Consider the following 23,491-nt stretch of genomic DNA (forward strand, 5'->3'; position numbering starts at 1 on the left):
GCTGTAGCTCTGCCCCGACTGATACTATTGTACCTATTGCTTGTGCCTGATTCCTGCGGTTACACAGGGTTGGCATGGATAATCAGGTTTGGCCGGACCCCCTTCCTGTCACCACCCATAAAGCGATGCATTAGTGCTCTCTGCTAACCTGGTGGGTGATTGATACTGTACTACGAAAAAAGAAAAATAGTAAAATGACAGTTCTTCTGTACAATGGCCAACAGCAATCTGCCTGGTGCAAAATTCCATTTATTGGCAACATTTCAGATAATCTTGCAAAACTTTTTGTTTCACAACTACAGACCTGCATTTTATGGCCTTCATTGGACCTCTCTAGCCAACTTTATACAAAGAACTTTCCAGTTTCCTGTCAGCCCAGTAGTACTTCATTTCTCAGATCTCATCCTTCTTTCATCATCGGAAATTACCCTTCCTATTGTCTGTTTGTTGATTCTCATTTGCAGTCTGGTTTGTTTGTCTGTGAGTTTCTTGATTTTAATGATTAATGGAAAATCTCATATAAGATGTGAAACAAATACTAACAAAGAGATAGAGGGGCTGGCCAGTACTTACCTCAGCTCAGTACAGCCGATAGATACACATAAAACAGAACTGAAAATTTACATTCCTAGCTTTCGGAACTTTTTTCCTTCATCAGGGAGGAGAGAGGGGAAAAAAGGGAAGAAGGGAAAGTGGATTCAGTTACTCACAACCCAGGTTATGAAGCAACAGGGAAAGGTAAACAGGGAGGGTAGCAAGGATGGAGGCATGGTTGTCAGAGGGAAGCCAAAGATATTCTACTGTAAGTACTGTGCCAGCTTCAAACCAAAGAGGATGCATAGAGAAGTAAAGAGGTATATAGTATAAAGATAAACACAACCATGTAGGATGAAAAGATGCGTGAATGGCTAAAGAGGAAAGGGAAAGAGGAGAAGACTGAAGAGTGAATGGGAGTGAGGTGGTTTAACGTAGGTTCAGTCCAGGGGGATGGCGGGATGAAAGGATGTGTTGGAGTGCAAGTTCCCATCTCCGCAGTTCAGAGGGACTGGTGTTGGGTGGGAGAAGCCAAATGGCACATACGGTGTAGCAGGTTCCTAGGTCCCTAGAATTATGCTGGAGGGCATGCTCCGCTACTGGGTATTGGGCATCTCCTAGGCGGACAGTTCGTCTGTGTCCGTTCATGCGCTCAGCCAGTTTGGTTGTTGTCATGCCGATGTAAAAGGCTGTGCAGTGCAGGCATGTCAGTTGATAAATGACATGTGTGGTTTCACACGTAGCCCTGCCTTGAATTGTGTATGTTTTACCAGTAGCGGGGCTGGAGTAGGTGGTTGTGGGGGGATGCATGGGGCAGGTTTTGCAGCGGGGTCGGTTACAGGGGTAGGAACCGCTGGGTAGAGAAGGTAGTCTGGGAATATTGTAGGGTTTAACAAGGATGTTACGGAGGTTAGGGGGGCGACGAAAGGCAACTCTGGGTGGTGTGGGGAGAATTTTGTCAAGGGATGATCTCATCCCTTGACAAAATTCTCCCCACACCACCCAGAGTTGCCTTTCGTCGCCCCCCTAACCTCCGTAACATCCTTGTTAAACCCTACAATATTCCCAGACTACCTTCTCTACCCAGCGGTTCCTACCCCTGTAACCGACCCCGCTGCAAAACCTGCCCCATGCATCCCCCCACAACCACCTACTCCAGCCCCGCTACTGGTAAAACATACACAATTCAAGGCAGGGCTACGTGTGAAACCACACATGTCATTTATCAACTGACATGCCTGCACTGCACAGCCTTTTACATCGGCATGACAACAACCAAACTGGCTGAGCGCATGAACGGACACAGACGAACTGTCCGCCTAGGAGATGCCCAATACCCAGTAGCGGAGCATGCCCTCCAGCATAATTCTAGGGACCTAGGAACCTGCTACACCGTATGTGCCATTTGGCTTCTCCCACCCAACACCAGTCCCTCTGAACTGCGGAGATGGGAACTTGCACTCCAACACATCCTTTCATCCCGCCATCCCCCTGGACTGAACCTACGTTAAACCACCTCACTCCCATTCACTCTTCAGTCTTCTCCTCTTTCCCTTTCCTCTTTAGCCATTCACGCATCTTTTCATCCTACATAGTTGTGTTTATCTTTATACTATATACCTCTTTACTTCTCTATGCATCCTCTTTGGTTTGAAGCTGGCACAGTACTTACAGTAGAATATCTTTGGCTTCCCTCTGACAACCATGCCTCCATCCTTGCTACCCTCCCTGTTTACCTTTCCCTGTTGCTTCATAACCTGGGTTGTGAGTAACTGAATCCACTTTCCCTTCTTCCCTTTTTTCCCCTCTCTCCTCCCTGATGAAGGAAAAAAGTTCCGAAAGCTAGGAATGTAAATTTTCAGTTCTGTTTTATGTGTATCTATCGGCTGTACTGAGCTGAGGTAAGTACTGGCCAGCCCCTCTATCTCTTTGTTAGTATTAGTTTCTTGATTTTGTCAGTTTTGTTTCTAAGGTCTTCCAATGTAATCTGTAGCTCATCCATATCTTCCTTGATTTCTGTAATCCACTTATTGTTGCACTTACTATTCCACAATTTTTCAATTATTTTCCTGATGATCCTGTTCTCTGGTGTGCTGATTAGACATCCGAAAAATGAAATGCGTTTCTTCTTGATTGTACTCATTACCGGTTCTATTTCCTTGTAGTCTGTTTCATTTGTAGCTACTCTCCAGTGTCCATCTTTCTGTTACGATTTGTTGATGCACGTTCTGATGATTCTTGTCTCTCTTTTGAGTATTTTGTCTATTTGCACAGTGTTAGTTGTTTTGAAGATGGTTTCACTTGTGTATGTTATTTCGGGTTGAGTGGCTGCTCCCCCCCCCCCCCCCCCCCCCCCCCCCCCCCCCCCCCGGTGATATGTTGTGTGTTGTGCTCTAGTCAATTAGTTTATTCTGTTATGTCACGTTGGCTTTTCATTGAGGTTATACGTTAGGATTTCTCCCAGATATTTAAATTTATCTACAATTTTAATTTCTTGGTTTCCTATGGCAATTTTGTTTATGAGTGCTGAGTCAGTTAACACGATGACTGTTTTTTCAAAGGATATTCCAAGACCAATTTTCTGTACTATTTCTTCTTTTTTTGTGGAGTGGGTGGTTCAATGTTCAGGAAACTTTTCTATTATCCAGACTTTTGTTACGGCTATGTGTAAGGATGTCCGAACTGTATCACTGGCATATTTCCACATTGCTGCAAAAACTTGGTCTTCTCTGCATGCCTCATAATTTTTCATCTCTCTTAATGCCATTTCCACCTCTTGGATTGTTTGAGGATTTATGAGATCATGTGGAGTCTTGATGGGTGTGTCTGTATTAATTGCTAAAAGTTCCTGGGGTTCTTCACAATTCAAAAGTTTACTAAATGCTTTTGCCAAGATTTTGGCATTTTCCTAGTCATTATGTGCCATTTTTCCATCTTCCCTTTTCAGCATTAACATGGGAGGGGCAAATTTTTGTAATTGTCTTCCAAACATTTTGTAAAAGTCTCTGGAATTAGTTTTGTGGTAATTTTTTTCTATTGAGTCGGTTAGATCTTTCTGTTATTGTCTCTTGGTTTGCCTGATAATTTGTGTGAACATTTTCCCTCATATTTTTGGGGTTGGTTGCATTTTCTTCTGTTTTGCGTTTTTAAATTTTGACCATGCATGATGTCTTTCTTCATGAATTTTGTCACATTCTGAGCTCCACCAGACATGTCTTTTACTTTTCATTGAGTTCAATGGGGCTAAATTTTCTGCTTGTTGCCTGAGAATTTGAACCAGTTCTTCTAAATTATCTGTCAGTTTTATGTCTTGTGTGACTTCTCTATATTTATCATTTCTAATTAATTGGTGGGGATCAAAGTTCCCCTATCGTTTATTGCACTTTGGTTTCTTTTTTAGTGGTGTGAACTTAATTTTGATTTTGACAATGTAATGATCTAAACCCATATCTACGCCTCTTAATACTTTAACATTGTAGATTCCTCTGTGGAAGAATTTGTCCATAAATACATGATCCAGCTGCCATTCTCCTTTTCTCCAATCAGGATGTTTCCAAGTTTCAAGTTTGTTTGACCTCCTTTCGAAGTACGTGGACTTGGAGATCAGTTTGTGTTCCCTACAGAGTTCAACAAGTCTTTGACCATCCTTATTTGTTTGTTTATGTGGAGCCCATTTTCCAATTATATCCCGGTATTTCTTTTCTCTTCCGAATTGGGCATTGAAGTCCCCTAACAGGATCTTAACATTGTGTTGCATACATAGTTCTGCATAGTCAGCGCGTACACAACTTTCCCACTAGAGCGCACCCCGCTAAGCACAACAGCGCAGGCGCAGCGCTCGTCCATCTCCGCACTACGAGATGGCGCTGTCATAGAGACGGACCAAATTCTGCTTCCGCCGATCCGCGTATTAATATGTCTCGCAGCCAATGAGATTGCTGCTAACGTAGAACCTTTTCTCTCCGCGGATCACACTCGTGCAGTGATACCTGAATGCTCGAGGTATTATAACGAGTGTACAGACCTCCGATTAGTCAGTCTGCATTAGTCTGTAGTCAAGTTTCAGTCTGCGCCTAATAAGATTACCATATTCCTGTACATAGCCATGAAGATACATGAACAGACACTTGTCAAGTATCAGAGATATGTGAGAATAAGATTAACGTACCAAGACCAAAGGAACTTCAGATTGTCAATTGTAAACAGCACCCAGAATCAAGTTAAGTAAGGTCTATGATTTTTATTATTTTAATAAATGTGTGTGAAAATTAATCAAGTTCTGTTTAAAGTTGGTCACCGTCAATCTGCTATTCTAAGTGTGCAAGTGGCATTTCTATCGTCTGACCTAACGCCAGAAGATAAACACGCCACGATAAGACCACGAGACATATTGCTGACACTTGCCTACTTCGCTAGAGCGACAAGTCAAATAATCTGATGGTGTGTGTACCGAAGGTCTTACAGTACGCACACCACACACTGTTAATATTTACTTGGTTTATTGTTTGGTCAAGGAGATCCCAAAACTTTTCCACTTGTTTCCAAGTCTTTGTTAGAAAATTTTTCTTATTAGTAGGGGCATGGGCATTATAGATGGTATAAATTTTATTGGATGCTTTTAAACTCAAAGTTCATATTCTAGGGGAGATGGCTTGAAAATCAATAATCGAATCTATTATTTTCACATTGGCTATAAACCCAGTTCCAAATTGGGGACATTCTTCCTGCATTTTATACCAATAGCACCTCAAAATTTTTTATTCAATAGTAAAGACAAACTGCAACCTCTGACTCTGAGAAGTGTGTATAAAATCACAGGCAGACAGTTTGAAAAGGTACATATTGGTCAGTCAGGCAGAGCTATGACAATTATACCACATGAACATGAGAGAATCTGGTGATTAAGGAGCAAAGATTTGACCTTTGCTGATCAATTTTTGATAGAAAACCATATGAGGCAGGATGTGAAATTTTACATTCTGTCACAAAAAGCAGGAAGATGACCCTACAGGAAAGCTTTTATAGTATCTCTTCTGGTTTTTTTCCCTTCTTCTTCCTCTTCTTTACTGTCGGTGGACTTGGCAGGAAATGGCTGAAAATGGAAATGGTTTCTAAGGCTACAGACAGCAGATGTATTATTGGCTGCATTTGTCGAAACTGTGTCATCGTAATATGTCAAATGCTGCAGAATACAAATTTTTAGAAGTTTAAGTAATTTACTTCATTTGTTATATCAAGAATTACCCAATTTTCACATTCCCTTCATCAGTTAATTTTCTCTGTACTAGAAGAGAACCGATGGACACCATCAAGCCTTTAAAGAAGACAATGAAGCCATCATCAAGACAATAAGCTTACTAGACTTTCATCTTCTCATGGCATCTGATTTGAAGGCAAGTCATTGAACAAGCAGCAGTGAAGAGGCACATTTCAGATTTTCAATACAGATTTTTCATATTTGTGGAATTCATCCACCTTCCTGATGGGCTTAAAATAGTTTTGTCCTTACAGCTGGACAATCCAGTTAGTAATCTCACTAATAATGATTACAATAACACTCCCCCTGGGCTGCTGCTGTCCTTCATTGGACCGTGAAATCACTCTTGCTGGCAGTAGTTTTCACGCAAAGAGATTAATTCCTCAAGCTGTAGAAAATGTATGCAATTACGTGCACTTGTGGGAACAATATACTGCAGTGATGAAGAGAAGAATTAACACTCACTTAGCCAACCATTACAGAAAATGTCACTTCTGAGAAAATCTAAAATAAAAAAATGGGAAGAAACATCCACCATTTGAAGTCGGTGTGTGTGTTTGGGCTTACGGGCACTCGACGTCAAGGTCATCGGTGCCTTTGAAATTCGAGGCACTGAAGAATGCACTGCACAAAAGTACTACTCCTTAAGAAAATTTCTAGACAATTTAACTGTATTAAGAAACTGTAACCTATAAATGAGCATTCCATACAGAATCCTATAACAAATATTTTCAACAGCTCTAGTGGGCATATTATCCACAATATCACAGAAAAAGAAGAGGAGATACACAAAGATGAGCTGAAAGATATGATGTGGCAGAAGGAATTGACAAGCAGTGGAAGAGCTATGTTGAAACCAGGCCCCTGGAGTAGACAACATACCCTCAGAACTACTGAGATCCTTGGGACTAGAGATGAGCAAACTCGTTCATCCTTGGGAACTAGTTCACTAGTTCACTGCTAATCGTTCTTTTTTGGGGACCGTTCACTTTTACTCATTCACCATTCATTTGTGCTTGGTATATGGTTCTTATGAAAAACTGAAAACTAGTAGTGTAGGTGATTGATGAATGGAGGGCACCAAGAGGTGGCACTTGCCTACCCCCTGGAGTGTAGAGTTTTTATTCATTACAGAATTCTTATACACTTTTAGAAGTAATTTCTGTGCTTCTGCAGAACCTCTCGTTTAGCCAACCGTAGCCTCGTGTGGCTGATTGCAGGGAAATAATATAGGGTGGCGCACGGAAAACCGGCCACAAGTACAGACTGTTTGCCAATTACGGACGATGTGTTGCCCGTTACGAGCAGATACAACAAACAGACAAACATGTAATAATTAGACAGTGAAGAAATAACAAGTTAATGCAAGCAACAATTGCAAAACAATCGATAATGATGTGTAGAGAGGTGGAGAAGAGAACACGAAAATCTCACGCGATGCACATGGGCTATAGCTCATGTAGTCTTGTAAACCTGTGGGTGGCTGTTTCCCAACTTAATAGACCACAAGTGTCTTGTATAAAATTATTCGTTTCGACTTCCACTACATAGCTATGCTACGTTGTAAACAATAATCATTTACACCCTATATATACTTCACGTTGTCTCTGAGTTCATAGGGGAAGCTGAGACTTTATGGAAGCATAAAATAAAATGTGGTTTTCTCATACTTGCGTCACACGCTTAGTAAAAATTAGGTTTTTAAGTTGCATTATTAAAGTTAATGCAGCAATAATAATAATAAGTAGTAAAGTTTTTGGTTTGAAAGCTCCTTCTAAACAAATGTTTTTGAGATAATAAGTAAATACGATTTTATGGCAATCTATGTCTTTTCAAATGGAGAGGCACCGCTTTTCCTTCTGAGCCAAAATGACTCACAACCCAATTTTTTTTTTTTTTTTTTTTTTTTTTCCAAATACACCAAACTAGTAGGTAACGCAAATTGGAAACAACCAAATTTAAAAATAATTACAGCCTTCCTAAATGTAATGTTTTGTATATGAAAGATACACGAAAATCATTTTATATGAGTTTTCGTACACTAAAAATTAAGCAAATTATTGAAAGTTAGCTGCTAAATCAAGCCGATGAAACCAAAAAATATATGAATAACAAAACACTTTTCTTGTTATAAGTATATCTTCTGCTGTTCATAGATATAATGAAGTGATAAGATTAAAAACAGCCGACCAGTTGCAAAGGATAAAGTAATATTTACCTAGGTTTCGATAGATTTAAATCTATCTTCTTCAGAAGGCGGCCTGAGCACAATGAACATCGTAATTTATATTAAAAGGTATGAAACATAAGTCAAGAATAGAGTCTAACATATATTAGGAGAATCTTGTATTACAAAATATGAGAAGGATTCCTGGTACTTACAGTATTACATTAACATGGAGAATATGATCGATTACCTGCTCAATAAGAAAATTTCCCAAAATTGTTCGACTTTGAACAATAACCTCCCCACAGATACCACAGAAACTAAAAAATTTATTTCCATCCCTTTCTTGGGTAACATATCGTATAGGATTAAACGTCTTCTAAATAAAAAATATAACTGTAACATCTCCTTTTCTACAGATAACATTTTAAAAAGAAATCTTGTACAGTCAGTAGAGATTGCCAACGATTGGTTTTCTAATTCAGGTGTTTACAAACTAACCTGTAATAACTGCCCCTCATATTATATTGGTCAAACAGGCAGAGCGGTGAAAACACGATATAAAGAACATCTATTAGGTAAAAAAGGAGTGAATATTCACAACTCTACTTTTGCTGAACACCTCTTGATAGCCGGCCATACGCCTAAACAGTTAGAAGACACGGTTATCCTACACAGACAAGTCAAAGGACGGAGACTAGATCTGTGGGAAGAGTTATTCATTTTTAAACATCTAGAGCTCAAAGACGGTAATATACTGACTGATCAGTTGAACCTTGCCTGTAGACAATTTTTCGAAGGCTTTAAACCCGTACTGTTTAATACATAACATTAATGTTGGTAACCTCAGCAGTCTATTTCCTCAGGAAGCTATAATGCACTTTCAAATCTTTAAGCTCACTACCTTTTATGTAATGTGGTTTTCACACGATGTATGGCTGCCACTATATCGGCCCTCATGTAATTTTCTCTTATTCTAAAACCTTGGCTCCCTGAGAATGTATATTAACTGGATTGTGGACCAGGTTTCGTAATTTATGTCTTAAGAGCCATTACTGATTATCCTTAAAGTTTTGACTTATATACGTTCTATGTGCTTCACTAACATGGTAATATAACTTTTATATTCTGGCTGTATATGCCACTGCATGTAACTCACGGCGTAAGCGCCACCTGCCTTTTTTATGTATGTATCTACGTTATTGTTCCTAAGGCTCCCACAATGTCATAACGGGAGTGTTAAATGTTTTCCTTTTATTTATTGTCACTCTATCTAAGGACGCAATTAATATTGATATTTCACATGTTGCTTCAGTACGCCAATCGGCACAAAGTTCGCGACCTGAGTGCCACCTGCCCTGGCCACAGTGCTACTACGCTGGCCGATTTTACTCAGTCGCTTATGTGCTCTCCAACTTCCATGTACTTATTTTATTTGTCTGACAAACCCTATTCTCAGGGCTATATTTTATTTGGACTAATGGAGCTATGCAGATGTTTGTAAAAACGACAATGACATATCACTCCATGTTAATGTAATACTGTAAGTACCAGGAATCCTTCTCATATTTTGTAATACAAGATTCTCCTAATATATGTTAGACTCTATTCTTGACTTATGTTTCATAACTTTTAATATAAATTACGATGTTCATTGTCCTCAGGCCGCCTTCTGAAGAAGATAGATTTAAATCTATCGAAACCTAGGTAAAGATTACTTTATCCTTTGCAACTGGTCGGCTGTTTTTAATCTTATTACGTGGAACCGTTGCTGTTGCGCAGCTATGTTTAAAATACTGATAATGAAGTGAGCTGATATGCCCTTTTGTTACCTGAAAAGACGTACCTATTACATACGACGTAATTTTTATGTAATTTACGTAACTATAAAATACTTTTTGATTACCGGTCGTAGATGCTGAATAGCCAGAACCAAGTGCAAGAACAGTTTGGAACACATGTAAACTAGGCGAGCACAGTGAACGAAACGAGCAACTGGATACTGAACTAACTAGGAGCAGTCGGCAGTGGAACTGAGATAGGTGGTCATGCGAAGAACGGCGAGTGCGGTCCTTTCGTTCATCTTGGTGAACCGTTCCTTTGCACCCGTTCGTTCGCGAACTACCCATCTCTACTTGGGACAGCCAGCTGTGACAAAATTATTCCCCCTGTTGTGGAAGATAAATGAGACAACAAAAATACCTTTACACATCAAAAAGAATGTAATAATTGCAATTCCAAAGAAAGCAGGTGTTGATAGGTGTGAATATTATCAAACTACCAATTTAATAAATCAAGGTTGCAAAATATGACACAAATAATCTAGATAAATGAAAAAATCAATGAAGACAATTTCAAGAATCATCAGTCTGGGTTCCACAGAAATGTAGGAATGCATGAGCCAATACTGATTCTACAATTTAACTTAAAAGATAGCTAAAAAAAGATAAATCTAAATTTATAGCATTTGTAGATTTAGAGAAACCTTTTGACAATGCTGACTGGAATACACTCTTTGAAATTCTTGTGGCAGTAGGGATAAAACACAGGGAGCAAAAGGTTTTTACAAATTGTGCAAAAACCAGATGGCAGTTACAAGAGTAGAAGGGCATGAAAGGGAGGCAATAGTTGAGATGGGAGTGAGACAGAGTTGTAGCCTATCCCCAGTGTTCTTCAATCTATATATGGACCACTTGTTCCCACACACTGTGTCTCATAAATCACACCATGAACAAGGCAAGGTATATAGGGTTATTGTAAGTGATTGTTGGGATTCCAAAAACCATAATACACAATGCAATTCATGTAGTAATACAAATCTTATTTTATTGACTACTGTCACACATAAACTTTCTTTTTCAACATAGTTTTCCAAGTCTTCTTTCTACAATATTATTTTTTTTACAAATGCTTAATATATGGACCTGTTGCCACTCAACACACATCTACTTGCACAAGACAATACACCTCATCCCACAGACGTCCCTATAGTCTGGGAGTCAAGTCTTTGGTAACTGCAAAATGATGCGCACCTTTGTAACAGTGAGTTTCTTGCTGAAAACCGATACTGTCATTTTGCTTTGTCTGACTAGAAATCTAGTTCAAAGTTTATTTCGTTTCAGAAATTATTTGTATATATACTCTTATATGTCATTTTAAAGCATGACCAGTGTGATGTGCAGCGTAAATACAACAAATGAAAGTAAAACACAAGAAGCAAAGTGTGCTACATAGCCGAGCTCTCGAATTCGTGTACTCGATGAGGGAATATTTTGAGAAAGAAAACGGATGAAGTCGTCCCTTGTTCCTTGTTGCTCATGTTGTAATGAGGGCCGAGACAGGTTAGGGGGGGGTGGGGGGGAAACTCTTTTAACAACAGGGAAAAAATCAGCAGACTACAGTGGTGAGGCTGGTACAACATGGCTGCAGACACCAGAAAAAAAGTGACAGAGGAAGAAGCAAGTGAGCATTGGAAAGTTCTCAAAAAATGATGCTCATCCCATATACAGGGTGATACAGAATAATGGGAATGTTTGAAATGAGTAGTGGCAGCCATGGGAAGGTGGCAGCACTGCAGATTTGTGACAGTTAGTGATTAAACAGTCTGTCATTTGAATAATCATGGATCAGTGGAATGGACAACAGTGTGTGTTAGCCATAAAAATGTTTTATAAAAACAATGATAGTTTGGTAGCAGTGCAGAGGGAGTTTTTATAATTTAGGACGTCATTATGGCATTCCATTGAAACATGCGGTAAAATGTTGGATTAATAACTTTGAAGAGACTGGATCTGTCCTCAAGAAGAAACCAACAGGACGAACAAGAAGTGTGCGTTCTCCAACGAACATTAATGTTGTACACATGTCTGTCTTACGGAGTTCAATTCATAAGCAGGCAGTGGTGGTTGGAATGTCCTGGGAGAGTGTTTGCCGAATTCTTTATCTTGATTTAAAATTTCATCCGTACAAACTACAGATGGTGCAACAATTGAAGGACAACAATTACCGGTTGCGATTAGGACTCTGTCATCAAATAATAACACAAATAAACAATGACGATGAATTTCTAAACAAGTTGTGGATATCGGATGAGGCACATTTTCATCTCACAGGTTATGTGAATAAACAGATCTACCATTACTGGGCAAACACAAATCCTAATGACATTCATGATCGCCCTTTACATGCTAGTAAAGTGTCAATATGGTGTGGTGTAACTTTCATTACACCTGCATTGAACAACCTTCCAAACGTTCAAGAAGCCTGGTTTCAAGAGGACAGAACGACATCACACACACACACACAGCATGGCAGTCAATGGCGTAAGTGCAAGAATTGTTTGGCAACCGTGTCATCTCATGATTCGGTAACATTCCCTGGCCCCCTAGATTGCCAGATTTATCCCTTCGTTTCCCCCCCCCCTCCCTCCCCCCCTTGTGGGGCCACCTCAAGAGCTAAGTCTACATGACTTGATCAAGAACCCTGGATGAGGGAAGAGTTAAAACAGAATTTGGGCTGCAATTCACAGCATCCCAGCTGAGATATTGCAGTGGTTAATGAGGAATCTCAACAGCAGATTTCACAAATGTATTCGTACAGGAGGACACTGCCTAAAGTATGTAATATTTAAAAAATGATAAATGTCTTCAATGTTACGTAAATCGCAGAGTTATAAGGTTTCAATTACTAAAAATTCAATTTCTTTTCTTCATCACTTCTAGTTTTATTGGACTGTGGAAATGTTCCCATTTTTCTTTGTCACCCTGTATAATCACTATAAAAGAGAGAATATAGAAATACAAGTCACTGAGGAATGAAATAAATAAGTGCAGGGAAGCTAAGATGAAATGGCTACATGAAAAATGTAAAGCAATCGAAAAAGAGATGATTGTTGGAAGGACAGACTCAGCAAATAGTAAAGTCAAAATAATCTTCAGTGAAATTAAAAGCAAGGCTGGTAACATTAAGACTGCAATGGAAATTCCACTGTTAAATGCAATGGAGAGGGCGGATAGGTGGAAAGAGTACATTGAAGGGCTCTATGAGGGGGAACACTTGTCTCATATGACAGAAGAAGGAGCAGGAGTCTATTCATAAGAGACAAGGGATCCAGTATTAGAATCTGAATTTAAGAGAGCTTTGGAGGGCGTAAGATAAAATAAGGCAGATGATAGATAACATTCCATCACAATTTCTGAAATCGTTGGGGGAAGTGGCAACAAAACGATTATTCACATTGCTGTGTAGGATATGTAAGTCTGGCAACATACCATCTGACTTTCACAAAAATATCATCCATACGATTCTGAAGACTGCACGAGCTGACAAGTGCGAGAATTATTGCACAATCTGCTTAACAGCTCATGCATCCAAGTTGTTGGCAAGAATAAATTACAGAACAATGGGAAAAAAATGAGGATGAGTTAGATGATGATCAGTTGGGCTTTAAGAAAAGCAAAGGCACCAGAGAGGCAATTCTGACATTGGGGTTGACACTGGAAGCATAACTAAAGAAAAATCAAGACACATTCATAGGATTTGTTGGCCTGGAGAAACAGTTTGACAATGTAATATGGTACAAGATGTTCAAAATTCTGAGAAAAATAGGGGTAAGCTATAGGGAGAGAGTGGTAATATACAATATGTATAAGAGCCAAGACAGAATAATAAGAGAGGACACCCAAGAACAAAGTGCTCAGATTAAAAAGGATGTAGGACAGGGATGTAATCTTTCTCTCCTACTGTTCAATCTGTACATTGAAGAAGCAATGACGCAAATGAAAGAAAGGTTCAGGAGTGGAATTAAAATTCACGGTGAAAGGATATCAGTGATACAATTTGCTGATGACGTCGCTATCGTGAGTGAAAATAGAGAAGAATTACATGATATGGTGAATGGAATGAACAGTCTAATAAGTACAGAGTATGGATTGAGAGTAAATAAAAAAAGAAAGTAATGAGAAGCAGAAGAAATGAGAACAGTGAGAATCTTAACATTGGGATTGATGGTCACGAAACAGATGAAGTTAAGGAATTCTGCTACCTAGCCAGCAAAATAACCAATGACAGATGGAGCAAGGAGGACATCAAAAGCAGACTAGCACTGGCAAAAAGTGCATTCCTGGCCAACAGAAGTCTACTAGTATCAAACAAAGGCCCTAATTTTAGGAAGAAATTTTTGAGAATGTATGTTTGGAGCACAGCATTGTATGTTAGTGAAGCATGGACTGTGGGGAAATCAGAAGAGAAGGGAATCGAAGCATTTCAGATATGGCGCTACAGACGAATGCTAAAAATTAGGCAGACCGATAAGGTAAGAAATGAGGAGGTTCTATGCAGAATCAGAGAGGAAAGGAATATGTGGAAAACACTGACAAAGAGAAGGGACAGGATGATAGGACATTTGTTACAACATCACGGAATGACTTCCATGGTATTAGAGGGAGCTGTAGAGGGCAAAAACTAGAGAGGAAGACAGAGATTGGAATACACCCAGCAAATAATTCATGACGTATGTTGTGAGTGCTACCTCTGAGATGAAGACGTTGGCACAGCAGAGGAATTCATTGTGGGCCACAGCAAACCATACTGATGACAGAGAGAGAGAGAGAGAGAGAGAGAGAGAGAGATGCCACACTGTTGCAACTGCTCATGTAGCTTGTGAATGGTGATCTATTAAAAGGCAGGAAATTTTCACTGCCTACAGTGGTCAAAGACAAAGGCACCAGCTATTTAATTATTAATGGATGTAGATTATTAACGGAAAGGGCATATGTGGGTGCACGGGAATGCAGATTTCTGCACAGGACCTAAATGTGACATTTGAAAGTTCTGTGTTGTTAGGTGAAACTTGGATCAATCCCAGTGATAGCTTGAGCACAGCAGAAGAAAATTATACGGAATCAGGTTATGACAGTGATGTGAGTAGTTTTTCCATTACTTAACTGCAGCACACACTGGAATTTAAGAGGGCAGTATACTACACACAAATCATATGAGTATGCTACTTTCTTCTGATTATAACAGTTAATATTGTCACAAATTATTTTAACATGTCCTCAGTTCTCACTACCCACATGGCCCTAATATATATCGATTCCTCTAGTCTCAGCATTTCTTCTCAGTAACTATTACTTTCTTTACTCCCTTTTGGTTTTCTACATCCTTTATTTTATTTTCTAACCTATTTTTCCCTGTCACCCATCTCTACCACACACAATTAGATCTTGCATGATGCTTACTACATACACTGTGGGAAATAGTAAGTTTATTGTACCACAGATAAAATTTAGTATATGTATTGCCACGAAGAAAGATTTTTTATTTTCTTGCACAGAGCCAGTACACAGTATCATGTTGTAGCAATAAAAATGTAACTTCCCTGTACCACATCTGAAGATGAGCCTGAAAAAGGTCAAAATCTACTTTATGGGAATAACCAGATATTTCAAAAAGCGACCGGTCACTGTTTTATGCCTGTACATATATTTGTATTCACTGTTGACATGTATAGTTTGTGAGACATGAGATGAATGATTGGTATCGACGGTTCATGCGGCCAGGTGGCTATGTATCTGAATGTGGCGTACTGCACTTCGGTCGCTACGACCCCCAAGGTCTAGCTTTGGGGGGGGGACATGAAAGCATGCAGGTTCTATCTGTAAGCCTGAATTTACTTACGATAACTAGTTTTAACATGTGAACTCAAAAAAACTGAGAAGAGCTACTATGTATTTAGTGTAGTGAAAAATCTTCAAGTTATGTATCATATTAAAAGTCTGTATCAGAACCCCACATCAATTACATTTTTTTTACTTCATAATAGAAATGCAGTATTGTTGAGCATTTACTGTTATTCTTTTCACTGTTGAACATTTGCTTTATCCACTCATTCTATAACAAGTAAAAGAATAATTCGTGAAAATATAATGTAAATTGATGGATAAAAAAATCTACTCATCAAGCGGCAGCAGGAGAATACACACATATGAAAGTTAAGAAAATTTAGCACCTTCTTCTGGCAGAAGTATCGGAGGGGAAGTGAGAGGAATGAAGGAAAAGGGACTGGTGAGGTTTAGGAAATGGGAAGAGTTCGGAAAAGCCGTCCAGAACCCCACATCAGAGGAGACTTACCAGACAGAATGAGAAGGCAATAATGGCACTACATTCATGAAATGACCCCCATTTCCTAATACTCACAACCTTATGCCAGCAAAGAGGTACCGGGTGTCAAATCGCTGCTATTCGAGCAGAAAGTCGATTCAGACTGTAGCATAAAAGAAAACGTACCTGCAGCTCCGTTGAGGTTTTGGAAGATGTCCGACTTGTGGTCCAACTTGATCTTGAGCTTTGTGCGTAGCTTCTCGTCCAGGTAGGCTCGCGTGTAGAACAGCTGGTCATCGTCCGTATCGGCAATGGCAGCATGTGTCACCACGGCATACAGCTCTGGTGCGTACCCGATGAAACCTGCCAACACAACATTAAAACTGTTACTCTTCTACAGCGTGGTTTGTAATGGAAATGTTCTTACAACACACCTACACTAAATGATAACCAACTGACAACCTCAGCTGCCGACAGGTGTTGTTGTTATACCTCGATGTGGACAGCTGAAAATAAGTGCTTCGACCAGGACTCGAACCCAGGACCTCCTGCTTACATGGCAGACGCTCTATCCATCTGAGCCACCGAGGACACAGATGAATAGGGCGACTGCAGGGACTTATCCCTTGCACGCTTCCCGTGAGACTCACATTCCCAACTGTCCACAATTCTACATATGTATTGTACCTTATAGACATTTGCCCATCCACTCATTACTCGCGCACACTTTGGCGATTCACTATGTGATCAAAAGTATCTGGACACCCCCAAAAATGAACGCTTTTCATATTAGGTGCATTGTGCTGCCACCTGCTGCCAGGTACTCCATATCAGCTACCTCAGTAGTCATCAGACATCGTGAGAGAGCACAATGGAGCGCTCTGCGGAACTCACAGACTTCAAACGTAGTTGGGTGATGGGGTGTCACTTGCGTCATATATCTCTACGTGAGGTTTCCACACTCCTAAGTGGAAACATGAAGGGACACGTACACCACAAAAGTGTACAGGCCTGACAGAGTCAGCTTACAGTTGAAGAGTGTTGTAATGTCTAACAGGCAGACATCTATCCAGACCGTCACACAGGAATTCCAAACTGCATCAGGATCCACTGCAAGTACCATGACAGTTAGGCAGGAGGTAAGAAAACTTGAATTTCATAGTCAAGCGGCTGCTCATAAGCCACACATCACGCCGGTAAACGCCAAAAGACGTCTCGCGTGGTATAAGGAGTGTAGACATTGGACGATTGAACAGTGGAAAATCGTTGTGTGGAGTGACGAATCACTGTACACAATGTGGCGATCCGATGGCAGGGTGTGGGTATGGCGAATGGCCGGTGAACGTCACCTGCCAGCGTGTGTAGTGCCAACAGTAAAATACGGAGGCGGTCAGTCATGTTTTTCACGGAGGGGGCTTGCGTACCTTGTTGTTTTGCGTGACACTATCACAGCACAGGCCTACATTGATGTTTTAAGCACTTTCTTGCTTTCCACTGTTGAAGAGCAATTTGGGGACGGATATGGTGTCTTTCAACACGACTGAGCACCTGTTCATAATGCACAGCCTGTGGCGGAGTGGTTATACGACAATAACATCCCTGTAATGGACTGGCCTGCACAGGGTCCTGACCTGAATCCTATAGGACAACTTAGGGATGGTTTGGAACGCCGACTTTGTGCCAGGCCTCACTGACCGACATCGATACCTGTCCTCAGTGCAGCACTCCGTGAAGAATGGGCTGCCATTCCCCGAGAAACATTGAAGCACGTGATTGAACGTATGCCTGCGAGAGTGGAAGCGGTCATCAAGCCAACACCATATTGAATTCCAGCGTTACCTATGGAGGGCGCCAAGAACTTGTAAGTCATTTTCATCCAGGTGTCCAGATACTTCTGATCACATAGTGTACATCTACACAGATGAGCCAAAACATTATAACCACTTGCTCAATAGCTCGAGCGTCCATCTTTGAAACAAAATACATCACTGATTTTGCGTATCAGTGATCCGACAGTTTGTTAGTATGTTTGTGAAGGTATGTGAAAGTAGATGTCAATGCATAGGTCATGTAATTCACGTAAATAATGGACCGCTGATTTGTGTACGGGGTGATGGCAGCCGATAGCGACCGAGATGGGCACCACAGGATTTATATCAGCCGAGTGTGGCCGCTGAGACAACAGCGTGAGTCCCCTATAATCCTACTAAAGCCACTGTAGCACGGTTCTGGCTCCAATATACGGACAGTTATACTGCTGAAAGATTACATCACCGTCGGAGAAGACATCAAGCGTGAAGGAATGCAGGTGGTTAGCAGTTGTGACGGTGTCCTCAATTACTACATGTCCCATGCAAGTGCATGAGAATGCCTCTCACAGTATAATACTGCTCCCACCAGCCTGCGTTTGTGGCATGCTGCATGTTTCAAGCCGCCGTTCATCTCGGAGATGGCCAGTGACCTAGAGTAGCAAAAATGTGATTCACTCGAAGAGCTGACACACGCTTCCATTGGTCGACGGTTCAAATCCCAATGGTTGTGTGTCCACTGTAATTGTAATTGATGATGTCATTGGGTCAACATGTGAACACGTAGGGGTGGTCAGTTGCAGAGCTCCATGTTCAACAATGTACAACGAACGGTGTGCTCCGAAACACTTGTGCATGCACCAGTATTGTGCTCTTTCGGCAGAGGTATCACATCACCATCTATCCTACTTTACGGAGCAGACAAGCCTCTGAACCCCACATTCTGATTTAGGTTTTCCGTGATTTCCCTAAATCGCTCCAGGCAAATTCCGGGATGGTTCCTTTCAAAGGGCACGGCCGACTTCCTTCCCCATCCTTCCCTAACCCGATGAGACCGATGACCTTGCTGTCTGGTCTCCTTCCCCAAACCAACCAACCCACATTCTGTGAAGAGTAGTGGAGGTCCAACCATTCAGTGCCTAGTGGTAGTTTCACAGTCCTACCTCTTTCCGTAGGCGCTCACGACAGTAGCACGTGGACATTCGACCAGATTCTCCGTTTTCGGGATACTCGTTCACAGGCTCTTGATAATAATAATCTGCCCTTTGTCAAAGTTGGTTACCTCAATGAATTTCCCCATTTGCAGCCCGTATCTTTGCTAGGGTGATCCCCCGTCCGTGTCTCTCCGCTTACATACTTGTGTTACTGCGTCACGTGCTCACAACGCTACCAGGCGGCATCCACCATCGCAGTGGGCTGTGGTCATAATGTCTTGGCTTATCAGTGTATGCAAGGCTTGGTCAGAAACGAAGGGACAGAAGTGGGAGCTCCAGACGGCCAACACTGAGAAAAAACAGCATTTTTGACGCGGATTGGACGCCAGTTGACGCCAGTATCAGTTGCAAAGCGATTTAGAAAAAGATTGCTGTATGGTGTGGCAGGTGGCAGTTGACGCTAAATAACGAAAAGTGTGAGGTGATCCACACGAGTTCCAAAAGAAGTCCGTTGGAATTCGATTACTCGATAAATAGTACAATTCTCAAGGCTGTCAATTCAAATAAGTACATGGGTGTTAAAATTACGAACAACTTCAGTTGGAAAGACCACATAGATAATATTGTGGGGAAGGCGAGCCAAAGGTTGCGTTTCATTGGCAGGACACTTAGAAGATGCAACAAGTCCACTAAAGAGACAGCTTACACTACACTTGTTCGTCCTCTGTTAGAATATTGCTGCGCGGTGTGGGATCCTTACCAGGTGGGATTGACGGAGGACATCGAAAGGGTGCAAAAAAGGGCAGCTCGTTTTGTATTATCACGTAGTAGGGGAGAGAATGTGGCAGATATGATACGCCAATTGGGATGGAAGTCAAGACGTTTTTCGTCGCGGCGAGATCTATTTACGAAATTTCAGTCACCAACTTTCTCTTCCGAATGCGAAAATATTTTGTTGAGCCCAACCTACATAGGTAGGAATGATCATCCAAATAAAATAAGAGAAATCAGAGCTCGAACAGAAAGGTTTAGGTGTTCGTTTTTCCCGCGCGCTGTTCGGGAGTGGAATGGTAGGGAGATAGTATGATTGTGGTTCGATCAACCCTCTGCCAAGCACTTAAATATGAATTGCAGAGTAGTCATGTAGATGTAGACGTAGGCATGAGCCATTCGTGTTGGCATAGTTTCCGGGCAGCAGGAAGACCACAGAATGGTAACCTAAGGGTAGTGGCATCCAGTTCCTACTTGGAAATTCTTCTTTTTTTTTTTTCTTTTTCCCTTTTCTATTTTAATGTTATTTACACTGCAAATAAACCGATATAATTTTAAAGTTGTATCGTACCATTTGTAATGCAACTTCTCTAAGCCGATTGACTGCACGTGGTACTTTCCTTTTTGGCCTATGACACGTTTACTGCTCCTGAACTTTTTATTCATGCATATTACAGACATAACAACCTGACTAGCATATGGACAAGGGAGGAAAGCGCATTTTAATAGAGCAAACAAAGGAATTTGACGCCCGTCCATTTAGTAAACAGTGTGATTTGAGAGCTAGATACAGCTGAGAACTGCCGCTGGAGCGAGCTGCAATTGCGTACACCACATTGGGGAACACGTACCGTATGCACAAGTCGCATTGTTTCTGAGCGTTCAGCAACACATTGTTGCCGGCAGCGTCAACGTTCGAAAGCAAGCTCCGTCTGCCGACAGTTTATAGTGGCCGGATGCCCTCCCCGATGCCACGTCATCACCTCTCCCCCTCCCCCCCCCCCCCCCCCCCATCACCCTCGCGACAGAATCTGTGGACCCACCCATGTGTCTGTGTTTAGCTTAAATCTCAAGTGCAAGTGTGAGAACGTTTCCAAAATGATGCGTACTTGCAAGGGGACGCCATGACGTTCGGATCACGGATTTACTTCAGACTTTGTACAGTTTTAGTAGGCCATTAAAACAACGTAACATGCAAGTAGTAATGTGCACGACTCTGGCAGTTTCAAGAAAATCGCGTGAGAGTTTTACGCGTCTATTATGTAAGCCCGGTATTACACTATCAAATTTCTTTGTCAAAGATGTGATCAAATATTCCGTCAAATATATTTGACAAAGATCTTTGACGTAGCGATAGAAGGGGTATTACACTGTCATCAAATTTTTCGTCAAAGTTCAACATGGCTGACAACAACAACTTGTTATTAACCGCAGCAGTTGCTTGTACACAGTTGCACTGTGTGCATACGCGGAAGAGAAGCGGCGGAAAAAAAAGGAAACAAACCTGGGTAAAGCCGTGGGTTTTACGACGACACGATAAAAGCATTCAACAAAACTTGTTACGTGAGCTTATAGTGGAGGACGTCAAGTCGTACATCAATTACTTAAGAATGGATGAGCATACGTTTCTGTATGTGCTCAATGAAGTGTATCCTCGTATCACAAAGCACAATATTTACTTAAGAACTGCTACATTTGCAGAAGACAGGCTCACTGTAACACTCCCGATTCCTTGCTACAGGAGAGGGTTAGGTTCAAAAATGATTCAAATGGCTCTGAGCACTATGGGACTTAACATCTGTGGTCATCAGTCGCCTAGAACGTAGAACTACTTAAACCTAACTAACCTAAGGACATCACACACATCCATGCCCAAGGCAGGATTCGAACCTGCGACCGTAGCAGTCGCGCGGTTCCGTACTGCGCGCCTAGAACCGCTAGACCGCCGCGGCCGGCCGGGTTAGGTTAGGTTAGGTTATGTCAGGCCAGGTCTCCAACCCTCGTAATCTATTTTTCTATTCAGAGTGCCTCACGATGTAAAGCGCCTCATCAGCTTCATACATCTCTATTAATTTTGTAGCTGTCGGCACACACCAATTGTATTTACCGGCAATGTTTATAAAAACACTACAGACGACAGAATGCAGCGATGCTAGCGCTCCATGTGGTAACATGTCACATTACAGTGAACAGAAGACAAGCGACTTCTTTGATCAAATATTGGACGACACTTGACAAAGTTCCCTATTACACCATCAAATATCTTTGACAAAGGTAGTTGACAAAGAAATTTGATAGTGTAATACCGGCCTAACTGATGTACCTGTGGGAAGAAGCTGGATGTAAGAAGTCATTGTGGTAAAGTTATAGCCGGCACGGTAGCTCAGCGTGTCCGGTCAGAAGGCTGATTCCTCTCTGTAATGAACAAAAAAACTGAGTAAAGAAGTCAACGATCGACTTGAATAATGTCACGTGACGTCCGCTCCGATCAAACGCAACGGAAAAAATGTGGTTAGCGTTCGCACCTTCCAAGAGGGTCGTCGTCGAGACGACGGTTGGAGTCTCGCTAATTTTTAATTTTTTATCTATTTTTTATCACTGGCGACATTACAGGGCGTTTCAAAATGAATCTACGGGTTCTGAGGCTTTGTAGCATTTATTGCATTCAACTTACAGTTATAAATAATTCATCAAATGAAAGACCAACTGAAACACTTTTTCTTACAAGTGTTCAATGAGACCACCATTCATCTGACATCGAGTCGGTATGGGAGTTCTTCCGAAACTTTGATAAGTGGGTCCGGTATAATTGTTGCAACGGTGCTGTTTCCATAGTCGGTTAGCTCAGCTGGTAGCGAAGCCATATACACAAGATCCTTTATGAATCCCGAAATGTAAAAGCCGTATTGAGTCAGCTAGTGAGTGAACGTGGTCATGTAAAACAAGCTCTATCATTGGGCCCTTTGCGACCAATGCAGCGGTAAGGGACGACGTCTTTTAACCAATCGCACACTCAGTTATGCCGGCGAGGAGGCCCACCATCCTGCTGCCATAGTAAAAGTTCTGTGGTTCAGCTTCTTCCAGTTGAGGAAAAGAGCCATAACTCTAGCGCATCAAGGTAAGACACACCTGTCATAGTTGCTTCACCGAAAAAGACAGGCTCATAAAACTTGCCGCCAGGATATGGCACAGAAAAGTTCAGTTTAGGCTAGTCTCTTTCCAGGTGTACCATTTCGTGAGGATTTGCTGACCCTCAGATGCGCACATTACGTGTGTTCACATTTCCACTTGGGTGAAATGTCGATTCATCAGCGAAGACGACACGACCCACAAAATCTTCACTGTCATACAGCAACGTTTCATTTGCGCAGTTGGCACGTAAACCGTACTCTGTAGGCTTTAGAGCTTGTAACAAATGCAAACGATAAGGATGTAGCTGTAAGCGTCTCTTAAAGTTCTCCAAACAGACGACACTGGAAATGCTAATTCACGGCTGGCCATTCGAACTGATTTATTGGGGCTACGCCTGAAAGGCTCTCACTCATTCAGCACGTTCTTCAATCACTCTTGGTCGTTCCAATTCCTTCCCTTTGCGTCCAGGTGTACAAACAAAACTGTTTGAGTTGCTCTTTCATTTGGTGTATTATTTATCATTGTAAGTTGAATGTAATGAATGCTACAAGGCCTTAAGACCCGT

General features: G+C 41.4%; 1 protein-coding gene across 1 annotated transcript in view; it reads right to left on the reverse strand.

Moving 5' to 3' along the window:
• Positions 1-23,491, reverse strand: part of LOC124554137 (procollagen-lysine,2-oxoglutarate 5-dioxygenase) — a 465,996-nt gene that overhangs the window by 273,421 nt on the left and 169,084 nt on the right. The window contains exon 5 of the mRNA XM_047128203.1: positions 16,248-16,424. Within this exon, the coding sequence (XP_046984159.1) occupies positions 16,248-16,424 (177 nt within the window). The remainder of the gene's footprint in view (positions 1-16,247; positions 16,425-23,491) is intronic.

This window comes from Schistocerca americana, chromosome 11 (genome assembly GCF_021461395.2).
Source record: "Schistocerca americana isolate TAMUIC-IGC-003095 chromosome 11, iqSchAmer2.1, whole genome shotgun sequence".
NCBI lineage: Eukaryota > Metazoa > Arthropoda > Insecta > Orthoptera > Acrididae > Schistocerca > Schistocerca americana.